This window comes from Cupressus sempervirens, chromosome 1 (genome assembly GCF_028749045.1).
Source record: "Cupressus sempervirens isolate cs-2001-9-10 chromosome 1, ASM2874904v1, whole genome shotgun sequence".
Classification (NCBI taxonomy): Eukaryota; Viridiplantae; Streptophyta; class Pinopsida; order Cupressales; family Cupressaceae; genus Cupressus; species Cupressus sempervirens.
Window position 1 is genome coordinate 868,632,287 of NC_143118.1, and position 11,764 is coordinate 868,644,050.

Below are 11,764 nucleotides of genomic sequence, written 5' to 3' on the forward strand. Positions count from 1 at the left end.
TATCATGAGGGTAACTCATCCTCAGATGTGTTTGCCAACCTAACATGTAATGCCAACAAATTAGTAGTTAATAAGACATCATCAGCTTTGGAGGAGTTTCAAATTGTCAAAGACACAATGACCAAAAATTGTGTCAATTCTCATTAATAAGCATTGATTAGTTTGTGCCTTTTGCTCTTTCTATTTCATACTGCCACATTCCACTTTCATCTCCAGCCAAGTACTAATACTTTCATGCCCTTACTCTTTCCACTCATGTTTTGGCAAATTTTCCCTCATACTTCAAGTTGATAAATTATTTACTTTAGATATTGTTATTGCTTGCTATATTGACTTTAAGCCTTTCGAGCATGTAATTACTCTATCAATATTATCTATACACCGTTTGTTTTAAAAGAAGGGCTCTACCTCACTTTCATCCCTTTAACTATAAATGTTCTTTAATAATAGAGTCTACATGTGAGGAAAATTTCAATGAGATTGCTCTTTCAAATTTCAATACCTTAGCATATATCTAATTGTATCGTTATATCAGAACCTTTGAATTGCATCTGCTCAATGTAACTTTAGAAGCTAAGAAGTCAGTCACCATAATACTGTTTTTGTTATTAACACAATCTAAATAATCTATGAGTAGCAGATTCTTATTATAGAACATTATATCTGGACTATCTTTTTTCCTTCTTCAGATTATCCTTCCTCTGCATACTAATTGTATATGATATGATATATGAAAATAAGTAACAAATTTACTTATGATATAGGAAAATAGAAGTGTTGAGATGTTTATTATTATTTTTAATTATGTTTTTCATATTCTTTATAAGATCTAACTTCTTATATATATCTTGGTTCATCAATTTTCTTCAAGTCCTCAAAATAGTCTATAAAAATGGGACTTAACAACACAGCTGACTAATAGTCTCTTGTTTGTGAATCATTTTATTTCTTTTCAAACACATGTTTTACTTTCTTCTCATACTTATCACTCTACTTAATAAAACTTTAATATAATAAAAAATATTTTAATAGAAAATATTTTCATTTAATATTCTTAAAATATTAATATGTAAAATGTATTAAGAACTATATTTTATATAATTAAATTAATACTTAATAACTTTGACCTAATGTTAACTAATAATTTATTCGATATATTATATTCAAAATATTTTATATGTACTAACAATTAATAATAAATCTTTACTAATAAACATTTGTAAAATTCTTTACGATGCAAAAATTGTAACACAATCTACTCATAAAACACAGCTAAGAATTCTAATGAATTGTGGAAAACTACTATCTACAACATTTGTATTATTAATATAAATTTATTAGTAATACATAATCTATTATTTATCATTAAGAAATGATCTTATATAATATTAATGATAATATATGATTAATTAAATGCTTCCAATAACTGTTAAAAAAAAAAAGTAGTAACGAATATTAATATGAAATATTTTAAATATTATTAAATATACTAATAATACTATAAAGACATCAATAATTAATAAAATTATAAATTATTAACAATTAATAACCTGTAATGATTATTAACTACGGTGTACAGCATATATTATATATCATATATTAAATAATTAAGTGGAGATAACATTTTAAAGTAATAATATGTATAGTTATTTTTTTGTTGTATTCTCTTGCATGTCTAATCGGGATCGTGTTTTTGAAGGAGGCCCTTATTTCTACAACCATGTGGGGTTATTTGTCAAACCTTGGCATTCAGGTTTTAATTCTGCTGAGGATCTCCCTTCAACAGTGCCAGTTTGGGTTCGCTTGCCTCGTCTTCCCTTGGAATTTTGGCGTGAAGACATCCTTCGACAAATTGCTGCTTTGTTGGGGAAGCCGGCTGCAATCGCACATCAATCCCTTGATAAAAAGGTTATTTCTTATGCTGGAATTTATGTTGAAATTAATTTGAATAACCCATTACCAGATTCTTTGGAAATTTGTATGGGGGATTTTTCTTGGGTGCAGCAGTTAGATTATGAATCTCTCCCTTTCCGTTGCCGGATTTGTCATGAGTATGGTCATTTACTGCGTCAGTGCCCCCGTAACTCAAGTTTCAAAGGAGTGGATGGTTCTACAGCTGGCAATACTGGTGGTTTGGCAGATACTACAGGGAAAGGACAATCTCAAATGGCTAATACTACCAAGGGGATGAATCCGCAAGATGCTACAGGTAAGGGTAAGGCTCAAATGCAGGATAAGGATGGATTTACCCCTGTTCGCCCTCGTGCTAAGGGTCGTGGTCAAAAGAGGCCTTTGAAAGAAAGATTATCTGATTCAGGTTTTAACCGCTTTGAGGTGTTGGATAGTATGGTTCTAGAGGAGGGTATTCCTCCTCCTATCTCTTCTGATCCAGTTTGTCCAGATGAGAGATCTGTTCCTAATGATGCTTGTGGGGCATCCCAAGTTGTAGTATATCAGAACTGTGAGGTCCCTGTAGCTCCTGTGACAGAGGCTCTGGTGACTCTTGCAGTGTTGGAGGATAATGATGTTGTTTTAGCTGATTTGGTTAAGGATGTGCTACCATCAGGTAAGGGCAAGGGTTCTCCTCTCCCCTTGGGGTTGATGTCTCGACCCTTTAAGCGGGCTTCTTCTACTCCTCTAAGGAGTGGGCGCAAAACAAACCAACAGAAGATTAAACTCACAGGAGATATATTGATTGAGTCTGGTTCAATGAAACCTTTGGATTCTCATTTTCCCAATTCTACCCAATGATGATTATTCTCTCATGGAATGTAAGGGGGTTGAATAGCATCCCTAGACAAAAGGCTATTCATAACTTGGTCGTTGATCATAGCCCTGATGTTTTTTGTATCCAAGAGACTAAGTTCTCTATGGAGTCTATGGTCCAACATGCCTCTAGTATTTGGTCTCGTGGCCAATGCCAGTGCGTTGGGGCAACAGGCAATGCGGGTGGTTTAGCTATATTTTGGGATCCTCAAAAAATTTCTCCTCTTAGCTGGATGTCTTCTCGCTCAGCTCTCTCTATGGTAGCTTCTGCTCTAGACTCAGGAGAGGTAATCATGGTTACTAATGTGTATGCACCTGTTGATCTTGTGGGAAAGGAGGAACTTTGGAAACATATTCAATATGTTAGAAATTGTCATCCTTATCATCCTTGGGTGTTAACAGGGGACTTCAATTCAGTTTTAAGTCTGGAGGAGAAGCATGGTGGTTTGGCTAGATTGGGGCCTTCTTCTGCTCTTTTTCGGCAACATATATCTCTTTTGCATCTCTCTGATGTTAAGCCTTCTAATGGTCTCTATACCTGGAATAATCACAGGACTGGTGTTGCTGCTATCTCAGAACGTCTGGATAGATTTCTTGTTTCTTGCTTCTGGGTTAGTGGCACACTTACTATCTCTTCAGAAATCCTTGATTGGAGGGGTTCAGATCATTGGCCAATCAAATTTTCCGCCATAGGGGCTTATGTTCCGAAGCATCCTCCTTTTAAGTTCCAGTTGATGTGGCTTCGGGACTCCTCTCTTCATGATTGTGTTTTCTGTTGGTGGAAAGATGGTGCTCCTGCATATGGTACTGCAATGTTCTCATTTTCTAAAAGGCTTCAATATGTTAAAAGGCAGTTCAAGATATGGAATAGGGAATGCTTTGGGAACCTTCACTTTATGAAGAGGCTTGCTCAAGAAGATCTTGATGTCATGACAAGGGAGATTAGAGATCGAGGTTTCTCAGAGGATCTTGGCAAGGCTGAATCCCTTGCTTCTAGAGCTCTAGAAGAATGGGAACTTCGAGAGGAAATTTTTTGGAAGCAAAAGGCTAGAGTTGATTGGCTCCAGGAAGGTGATCGTAACACTGCCTTTTTCCATAAAACAGTGCAATCTCGCTGGAATCAGAGCACTATCTCTTCTTTGGTTAATTCTCAAGGTATCCAACTGAATTCCTTGCCAGCTTTGTTCCAAGAGGCTATTTGGTACTTCTCTACCCTCTTCTCTGACGACTCTCCACCTGCTGATAATGAAGAAGATCTTATTTTGTCTTGTATTCCTTCCCTTATCACTCAGGAAATGAATGATTATCTCATGCGTCCTATTTCTTTGGAAGAGCTGGAGGAGGTGGTCTTTGGCATGCCTAAAGGGAAGGCTCCTGGTCTTGATGGCTTTCCAGTTGAATTCTTTCAGGAATTTTGGGACATCATTAATCATGATTTGTTGGAGGTGGTTAAAGAATCCTATGCTAGCAAGCAAATGCTTCGAGCTTTGAACTCTACATTCTTGACTCTGATTCCTAAGAGAGAGGGTGCTAATCAATTGGAGTTTTTTAGACCAATTGCCTTATGTAATGTGGTCTACAAAGTTATTACTAAGTTGATTGCTGAGAGATTGAAAAGGTGGCTTCCCATTATTATTTCAGAAGAACAAGGTGGTTTTGTTGCTAGCAGACAAATTTTGGATGGGGTGGTTATTGCTACTGAGGCTATTCACTCTATGGCTACTTCAAGGGAGAGAGCCATATTTGTTAAGCTGGATATGGCTAAGGCCTACAATAGAGTTAAATGGAGTTTCCTAAGGAGTATTCTTCTTTCTTTTGGATTTAGCTCTGACTGGGTGAGTTGGATTATGAGTTGTGTTACTTCTGCCTCTTTTTCTGTTCTTATTAATGGTCAACCTTCTCAACTATTTGGTGCTTCTAGAGGCCTCCGCCAGGGTGACCCTCTCTCCCCATATCTATTCATCATCATGGTTGAAGGCTTGGGCAGATTCATTAAGCATCAGGTGTCCCAGAATTCTATTCAAGACTAGCGGTGGGGTAATGGCTTACCTTCTCTTTCCCATCTTCAATTTATTGATGATTCTGCTCTTGTTGGTCTTGCTAGGATCAAGGAAGCTGAAGCCTTTCGACATGCTTTGGACGTTTATTTGGCAGCTTCAGGCCAGAAAGTTAATGAGCACAAATCTTCCATTTACTTTTTTAACACTCCTGATTCTATTCAGCACAAGATTGTTGGTATCCTACGGTTTCAGATAGGATCACTTCCTTTGACTTATCTTGGCATCCCTATTGTTGTTTCCAGGCAGCCACGTCTCTTCTGGCAAAATTTGATTACCAAGCTTCAGGATAAGGTAAATCATTGGACTCATAGATGGCTTTCTACTGCTGCCCAGGTTACTCTTCTTCAAGCTGTTATCCAAGCTCTTCCTACTTATCGAAGCATGGTTCACGCTGCACCTATTTACTTTCTCAAGGAGTTTGATGCTCTTTCTCGACAATTCTTTTGGAGTGGTAATTTGCGTAGTACTAAATGGAGCTTGGTTAATTGGGAAACTGTTTGTAGGCCTAAAAAGGAGGGTGGTCTTGGTCTTCAATCTGCTCTATTGACTAGTCAAGCTTTGGCTGCTAAACTTTATTGGCGATGGTGCTCTGGACAACATCAACTTTGGGCTTGTATTATCACTCATAAATATTTTCATGGTGCTGATCCTTGCTCTGTTTCTGCACTTCCTCTTGAGGGTCATGGCTCAATGGTTTGGCATACTTTGAAGACAGGTGCGATGTTGGTAAAGAGGGGTCTATTTTGGATATGTAAAGGAGGTTCTCAGGCTTTGTTTTGGTCTGATGCTTGGGATGGATTCCCTTCCATTTTATCCATATACCCTCATCTTCAGCTTCTTTGTGACTCTTTTCTTGGCGCTGGATGGGATAAAGTGGCTCATTACAAGACTCCTTATCAATTGGGACCTGTTGTTGGTTACAGATGGAATCATTCTTCTAATTGGCCTCCTGGAGGTACAGACATGGATCGTCAGGAGCTTTCTCAAATTCTGGCCTCTAGAGAGTGTTCTTCTTTGCTTGGTCCAGATGTTTTGGCTTGGGGCGGTACCTTGTCTGGTAAATATCATGTCTTTGCTGGGTATCAGGAGATAACTAGACAATTATTTGGGGATGCTGAGGTCCCTTGGTGGAAGCAAGTTTGGAATAAAGTTTCTTGGTCCAAGTGCAATTTTTTCATGTGGCTAGTGGCTCACAACCGTTGTCTTACCTGAGATAATCTTTGTAAACGTGGATTTCAGGGCCCCTCTTATTGTGTTTTGTGTGGTAATGGAGAGGAGTCTGTCTCCCATCTGTTCTTCCATTGCTCCTATTCTACTCAGATATGGCACCTTTGGTGGTGCGCTTGGGGTTGCTCTTGTCTGCATGCTTCCTCTTTGCCTGAGTTTTGGGCCCGCTTGGGTACTGCTCCCTCCAAGTCTTCTTTTCTCCATGCTGCTTGGATTGCTGGCCCATCTTTCATGCTTTGGCATATTTGGTTGGAGAGGAATCGTCGCATATTCCAAGATGTTCGGCTTGGTGTTTTGCATCTTTGGTGGAAAATATCACATTCTCTTCAGGAAACTATTCTTGTGAAGTGTGAGCTTGATGGAGGTATGAATCCGATTGATCTTGCTATCTGTAATCGCCTCAATTTTCATCTGCAGGATGGGGCTGCAACTTATAGGTTTCCTTCTATGTCCAGGAAGCTTCATCATCAGAGGAAGGGTCAGGTTAACCGGGATGGGCACTGGACTCCTCCTCCCTGTGGAGTTCTGAAAATTAACACTGATGGTTCTTCCCGTGGGAATCCTGGTCTGGCTGGTATTGGCGGAGTGGCTCGTTGTAGTTCTGGGGATGTTAAATTTTTCTTCTCAGTTCATAAGGGTGATTATACTAACAATCTCATGGAAGCTCAGGCTATTTTATATGCTGTGGAACAGTGTTGCTTGCGAGGATGGAGTAAGATTATCTGTGAGTCTGATTGCCAGGTAGTGGTGAACATGCTTTCTTCACAAGAGCTTGAGGATGCTAGTTGGCAGCTGGCCACTGTTGTTAAGCAGATTCTTTTCTTCTCTTCCTCTTTTCAGTTCATTAGGTTCACGTATATTTCTCGTGAATGGAATAGAACTGTTGATTGTTTAGCCAAATGGGCATCTAGTCATGATCCAGGTTGGAATATTAGGGATAGGAGGCAACTGTCCTTTGAGATGGTGCAAGAATTTGATGATCTTGTTGCTCATGATCGAGTTCTTTGTTGAGCTCTCCTTGTTGTATTCCTTTCTGTCTTAATAAATTTTTACCCCTCTTTTTGCCAAAAAAAAAAAAAATAATAATAATAATATGCGATTTTTTTGGATATGGAAATGAAATTTTTGAAAAATATCATATAAAACAACAGAATGACACTGAACAGTAATCAATGTTTTACGTGGGGTTGTAATAGCTATAGTAGTGAGTAGTAGATGAAAGTACCCGTCATCATATCCTAGACGATCAAGTTTTATTATTATACAGATCGAATGTCAATGTGCGTGAAGAGTAGGTATTTGCAAATCATGACAACCGACAGCTATGTATATTTTATAGTTTTCTTTTGGAAAATTCGGACAGCACACCAAGTCTAAAACTAAAAATTTATTTTCCCCATAAAACCCCACCGAACTCAGTTTGGAAGTGAATGGGAATGGGGAGAAAACTCTCATGATGCTTGAGAGAGTTGTGCAGGCTACTTCCTTCTACAAAATTTGAGTCCTCAAAATAATTCCGACAGTCAAAGGTAAGCTCTGCGTCCTCCTTTTGTTGAATGTCCAGTCTTTGACAAAAGAAATACATAGATCCATTTTCTTACATGCTCTGCATTTTATAAAATCTGATACTGTTGATTGAGGCCCTGTCTTTTTCATTTGACTTACTATTAACAGTTTGCGTTCCTGAATCCTTTCGCAGCCATGGTAATTGCAGTTTGCAGAGAGTTGAACAGCACAAAGACATTTACCTGCTTTGGTTAAACCCTCTCTCTGGGTGAAATACGGCGGGTCTAAAGAAACTCCAAAAATATCGTTTTTCGTGGCCCTAAATTTCGTACGGAGAAAGGGTTAGGGTTTGTCCAATGTTTATTCTGCGATATTTTAGGGTAAGCAAATATTTACAGTAAGGAAATATTTACGGTAAAATAGCATATAATTACGGTTTGCACCTGAAGTTGAAAGTGTAGACGATCGCTGGGGAGTTTGATTTGATGTTGTGAGGGCTCACTGTTGCAGAGTTCAGAGCCAGAAAATGGTGACTTGAGTTCGGTGTTGAAAGTAGAGAATAGTGATATTTGCAAGCATTAACGCTTTGCTGGATCTGCTGAACAGAGGTAGGCTCCATCCGCAGTGCTATTTTAGGTTTTGTTAGCAGCTTAGTGTAGATTTCTGGATTTCATCAATAATTATTTGACAGTCAAATTTTGAGTTGCATACTTCTGATTTAGACTACTTGTTGATTATTATGCTAAGTATCACACACTTTAAACTAATAGTGGAAAAGTTGGATAAATTGTAATAGTAGACCTTGTAATTTTGGTGCGTTTATGCGTTTACTTTCTTTATTTATATTTTATTGGTGCCGATGTCTGGTTTTGAATATTTTTATATTATTATTTACGAAGTTAAATTAAGTTAGGCACTGTTTTCAATGAAATCATAATGCTAAGCGTCGATCTGTGTTCTGCTTCTTTCAGACAAATTAAGTCCACTATAGAGTAGTCTATGGACAAGTTCGATATTAATATTACTTAATAGAACTTACTTTTTGTGCGAATTAAGCACGAGGTATTACGAAATCCATTCTGAGTCAAAAGAATGGCCAATATTACAAGATGCATTAGGAAAAAATAGAACAGAGAAATATCTACACTCGAGGTCGCTCATTGTATAAGTTATGGTTTGATTGTATAAAAAATTAGGAGAATAAGAGGGTTCTAGATCTGGGAGAAATTATCAAAAGTTAGAAGGGAAAGAAGAATAAAAGTTTCTAGTTGGTCTGCCATATTTTTACTGTAAAGAAGAGAAAGAACCGACCTAATCTGGTACATGTTGTAATAGGACAAGAGGAAAAGAAAAAGCTGAGGGTAGGGTTATTCTGTGATAGAGCTGCTGTGCATCATTTGGATCAATTAGGACTCGAACCTAAAACCCATTCATTGGTGCTGGAGTGCTCTACTAACTGCCCTTCTTGGCCTGCCAACTTTGTATTTCATTATTGTACACAGTGCAGTACACCATGCCGGATGCAAAGAAAGTTGTACGCAGTGTGGTGCTGCCATCACTGCAACTCACACTTGGATTATTTCTGATAATGAAGACGACGCCTCTTTGGGCGGTCATTCATTGCAGCATTGCCTACTTGCTCGATTGGTGCCATTTCCCTTTCACAGATTACAAACAGCTCACAGGATTCAAAGGCCGAGTCTTCAAAAGGGTGATCTCTCATACCACAGCAGCGGGAGATCTGTCTAAAGTGAAAAAGCAGAAGGATCCGAACAAGCCTAGAAATCTTGCAGAGACGATCTCAGTGAACTACCTGGGCCGGAGATTTGTACTGGAGAGAACGGCAGGAGAGAAGATGCAAGTGAAGATTATATTGAAGCGAAAGGATGGAGGGAGCATTTCAATGAAGGAGGGGCCAGCATACTACATCACAGATAAAATGTGGGAAACTGTGCTCTACATTGACAAAGTAGCTGCAGAGACGGTGTTTGTGAAAAACAATAAAGAAATATGGGAGGAAGTGGTCACAGGGGATATCATGGAGTTTGAAGAAGTGCTGGATGCAGTGATATTGGACAACCGTGCTCTTGTTCGTCTGGATCATGATTACTTTCTGCCTGTCAACTTATTATTAGCGGAAGATAAGTTGCGATCAACTTTAAACTTTGTGGGTATATTTTTACAGACTCAGAAGCAAGTTCATTGGGTCATATCTGCATGTCTAAGCTTTACAGCGGCAATAATGGGGTTCAGCACAACACTCAGGTTGTCTATTGCTGGCTGGATCGGTGAAGTCTTATGCAGAGGACTACAGTTTCTGTGTGATCTTCTGCCATATAAAACGAGGAGGTCGGTGTATTCTTGGTGTAGCTGGGTGGATCGTTTCAAGCCCAGCAATGACTTCCACTCGAGGATTGTTAAGGGCGATGTAGAGATGGTTATTGCTGGAGGTGCAAAATTTGACTCTCAATGTCAAATTAAGCGTATAGACTGCGATGACTGTTTGCCATCATCGGTTGATAAGTTTTGCTCTGGAGGTGGCCCATTTTTGTTCAAATGTGACCCAGACTGTAATTCAAACTGTGACTCAGTTTATATTGAGTGGATCTTCGACAATTCAAAATGTTCCTTAAGAGCGGGTAGTCTTGCATCGAACGAGAACGAGACTGCAGGGTTGTCGTTAGTAGACGATGAAGCTTTCATTCCATGTGCTCATGGAGATTGTAGGACGAAGAAAAGTATAAAATTCTTGAAGGCAAGCAAATCGTTGAAGGCAGATAGTGCATCAGTGGACATCGATTCCAGCAAGGTGAAGGAATATTCGTTAATGGCAGATGATATTCACACTGCATCAGTGGATATTGATTGTAGCACAGAGCAGGAGGCCATTAAACTGTTTATATTTGCTTCTCACATGGCAGAGCTCAAGTCAGGTTCATTAAAATCTTATGACAACAAAAGTGGTACAGTGTATGTCCGCCGTTTCGTAGAGTCCATCAACGCCTATGTCAGGAGTGGCTATCCACCACTCTACAAATTGGATGAGTTGAAGAATGTAGTTGTCCGCTGAGTTTGCTCTACTCCGTTAGGAGACGGCAAATTCTGTATTCCAATTCCTTCATAGCCAAATGAAAGTGTACCAAGCTGTTACCTGTCAGAGAAAGTAAGTGATAACAGGTGCCACCAACTTTGAACGATGTAGTTGATCATTACATTTTTAAGTACATAAAACTTGTGATTGGGTTGGGCAAAAGTGACATAATATCATTTTGATAAAGCCTGTGAAAGAATGAATTTTGTTATTATAAATCTTACAATATTTAGATTTAGTCCTACATTCAAATATTATTTAAGAATCTTAATATTAAATTAGTAATAAATAATTCTTTGATGAAACTATTTGTTTGTGATGATTGATCAAAACAAAGATGTCCTCTATTATCATCTCTTTATGTTTTAGTTATTAATACCTTTAATATTGTAAAAATATAAACAAATAAATTTGATTAAAGACATACCTTATTAGTAATTGCTGCTCAATTCAAAAACTCGGAAGTTATTTTAATGTTGTGGCCCATTAAAATCTAGGTGCTATTTTCATAATTAAATGATTCAAATGATATTTTTAATATATAATATTATAAATAATAATATGTAAAATGATATAAACTATTAAAATCTATAATATATTATAATATATAATACAATAATATATTATGTATATACCTCAGCTTTATCATTCTATTTTATTTTAATCAAAGGTCGTTTATTGATTAATTATATATATATATATATATATATATAATGTATACAGTCTTTTTTATCATATATAATTAAATAATATATTAATTAAATAAAAATAAAAAATAAAAAATAAAAAATAAATAATAATGATTTAAATAATTATAATATAAATATTGAATAATTATATTAATATACATAAATGAAATAATTTATTTATTATTTAAATTTTTTGTTAATTAAAAAGAACTATTATTTTTTTAATATTTTTTTCTGCAAGTACTTAGCCAGTGACACTTGTTCTTAATGTAATGAAATTGCTTTAATATATCACTAGCTGATGACAATATGCCTTCCATCCAAAATTTTGAATCTTAAATAAGCAATGTTTTGAGAGTTAATTTATAATCCTCTATATCAAGTCTAAATAAAATTTCCATATTATTTTATGTTGTTTCTTAATG

The 11,764-nt window shown here is 37.1% G+C and overlaps 1 protein-coding gene across 3 annotated transcripts; it reads left to right on the forward strand.

The window, feature by feature from the left end:
- Nucleotides 1-7,307: 7,307 nt before the first annotated feature.
- Nucleotides 7,308-10,888, forward strand: LOC149580592 (uncharacterized). 3 transcript variants are annotated; one of them, XM_089792111.1, is made up of 4 exons: nt 7,308-7,582; nt 7,753-7,939; nt 8,070-8,167; nt 8,895-10,888. In XM_089792111.1, the coding sequence occupies exon 4, from the start codon at nt 9,073-9,075 to the stop codon at nt 10,627-10,629; it is 1,557 nt and encodes a 518-aa protein (XP_089648237.1). In that variant the 5' UTR covers nt 7,308-7,582; nt 7,753-7,939; nt 8,070-8,167; nt 8,895-9,072; the 3' UTR covers nt 10,630-10,888. The 3 variants fall into 3 exon arrangements, 2 of the variants coding, with proteins under 2 accessions (XP_089648237.1, XP_089648242.1); XM_089792116.1 differs by having other exon boundaries at nt 7,753-8,167; XR_016353976.1 differs by lacking the exon at nt 8,895-10,888 and having other exon boundaries at nt 7,319-7,582; nt 8,070-8,168.
- Nucleotides 10,889-11,764: the final 876 nt, after the last annotated feature.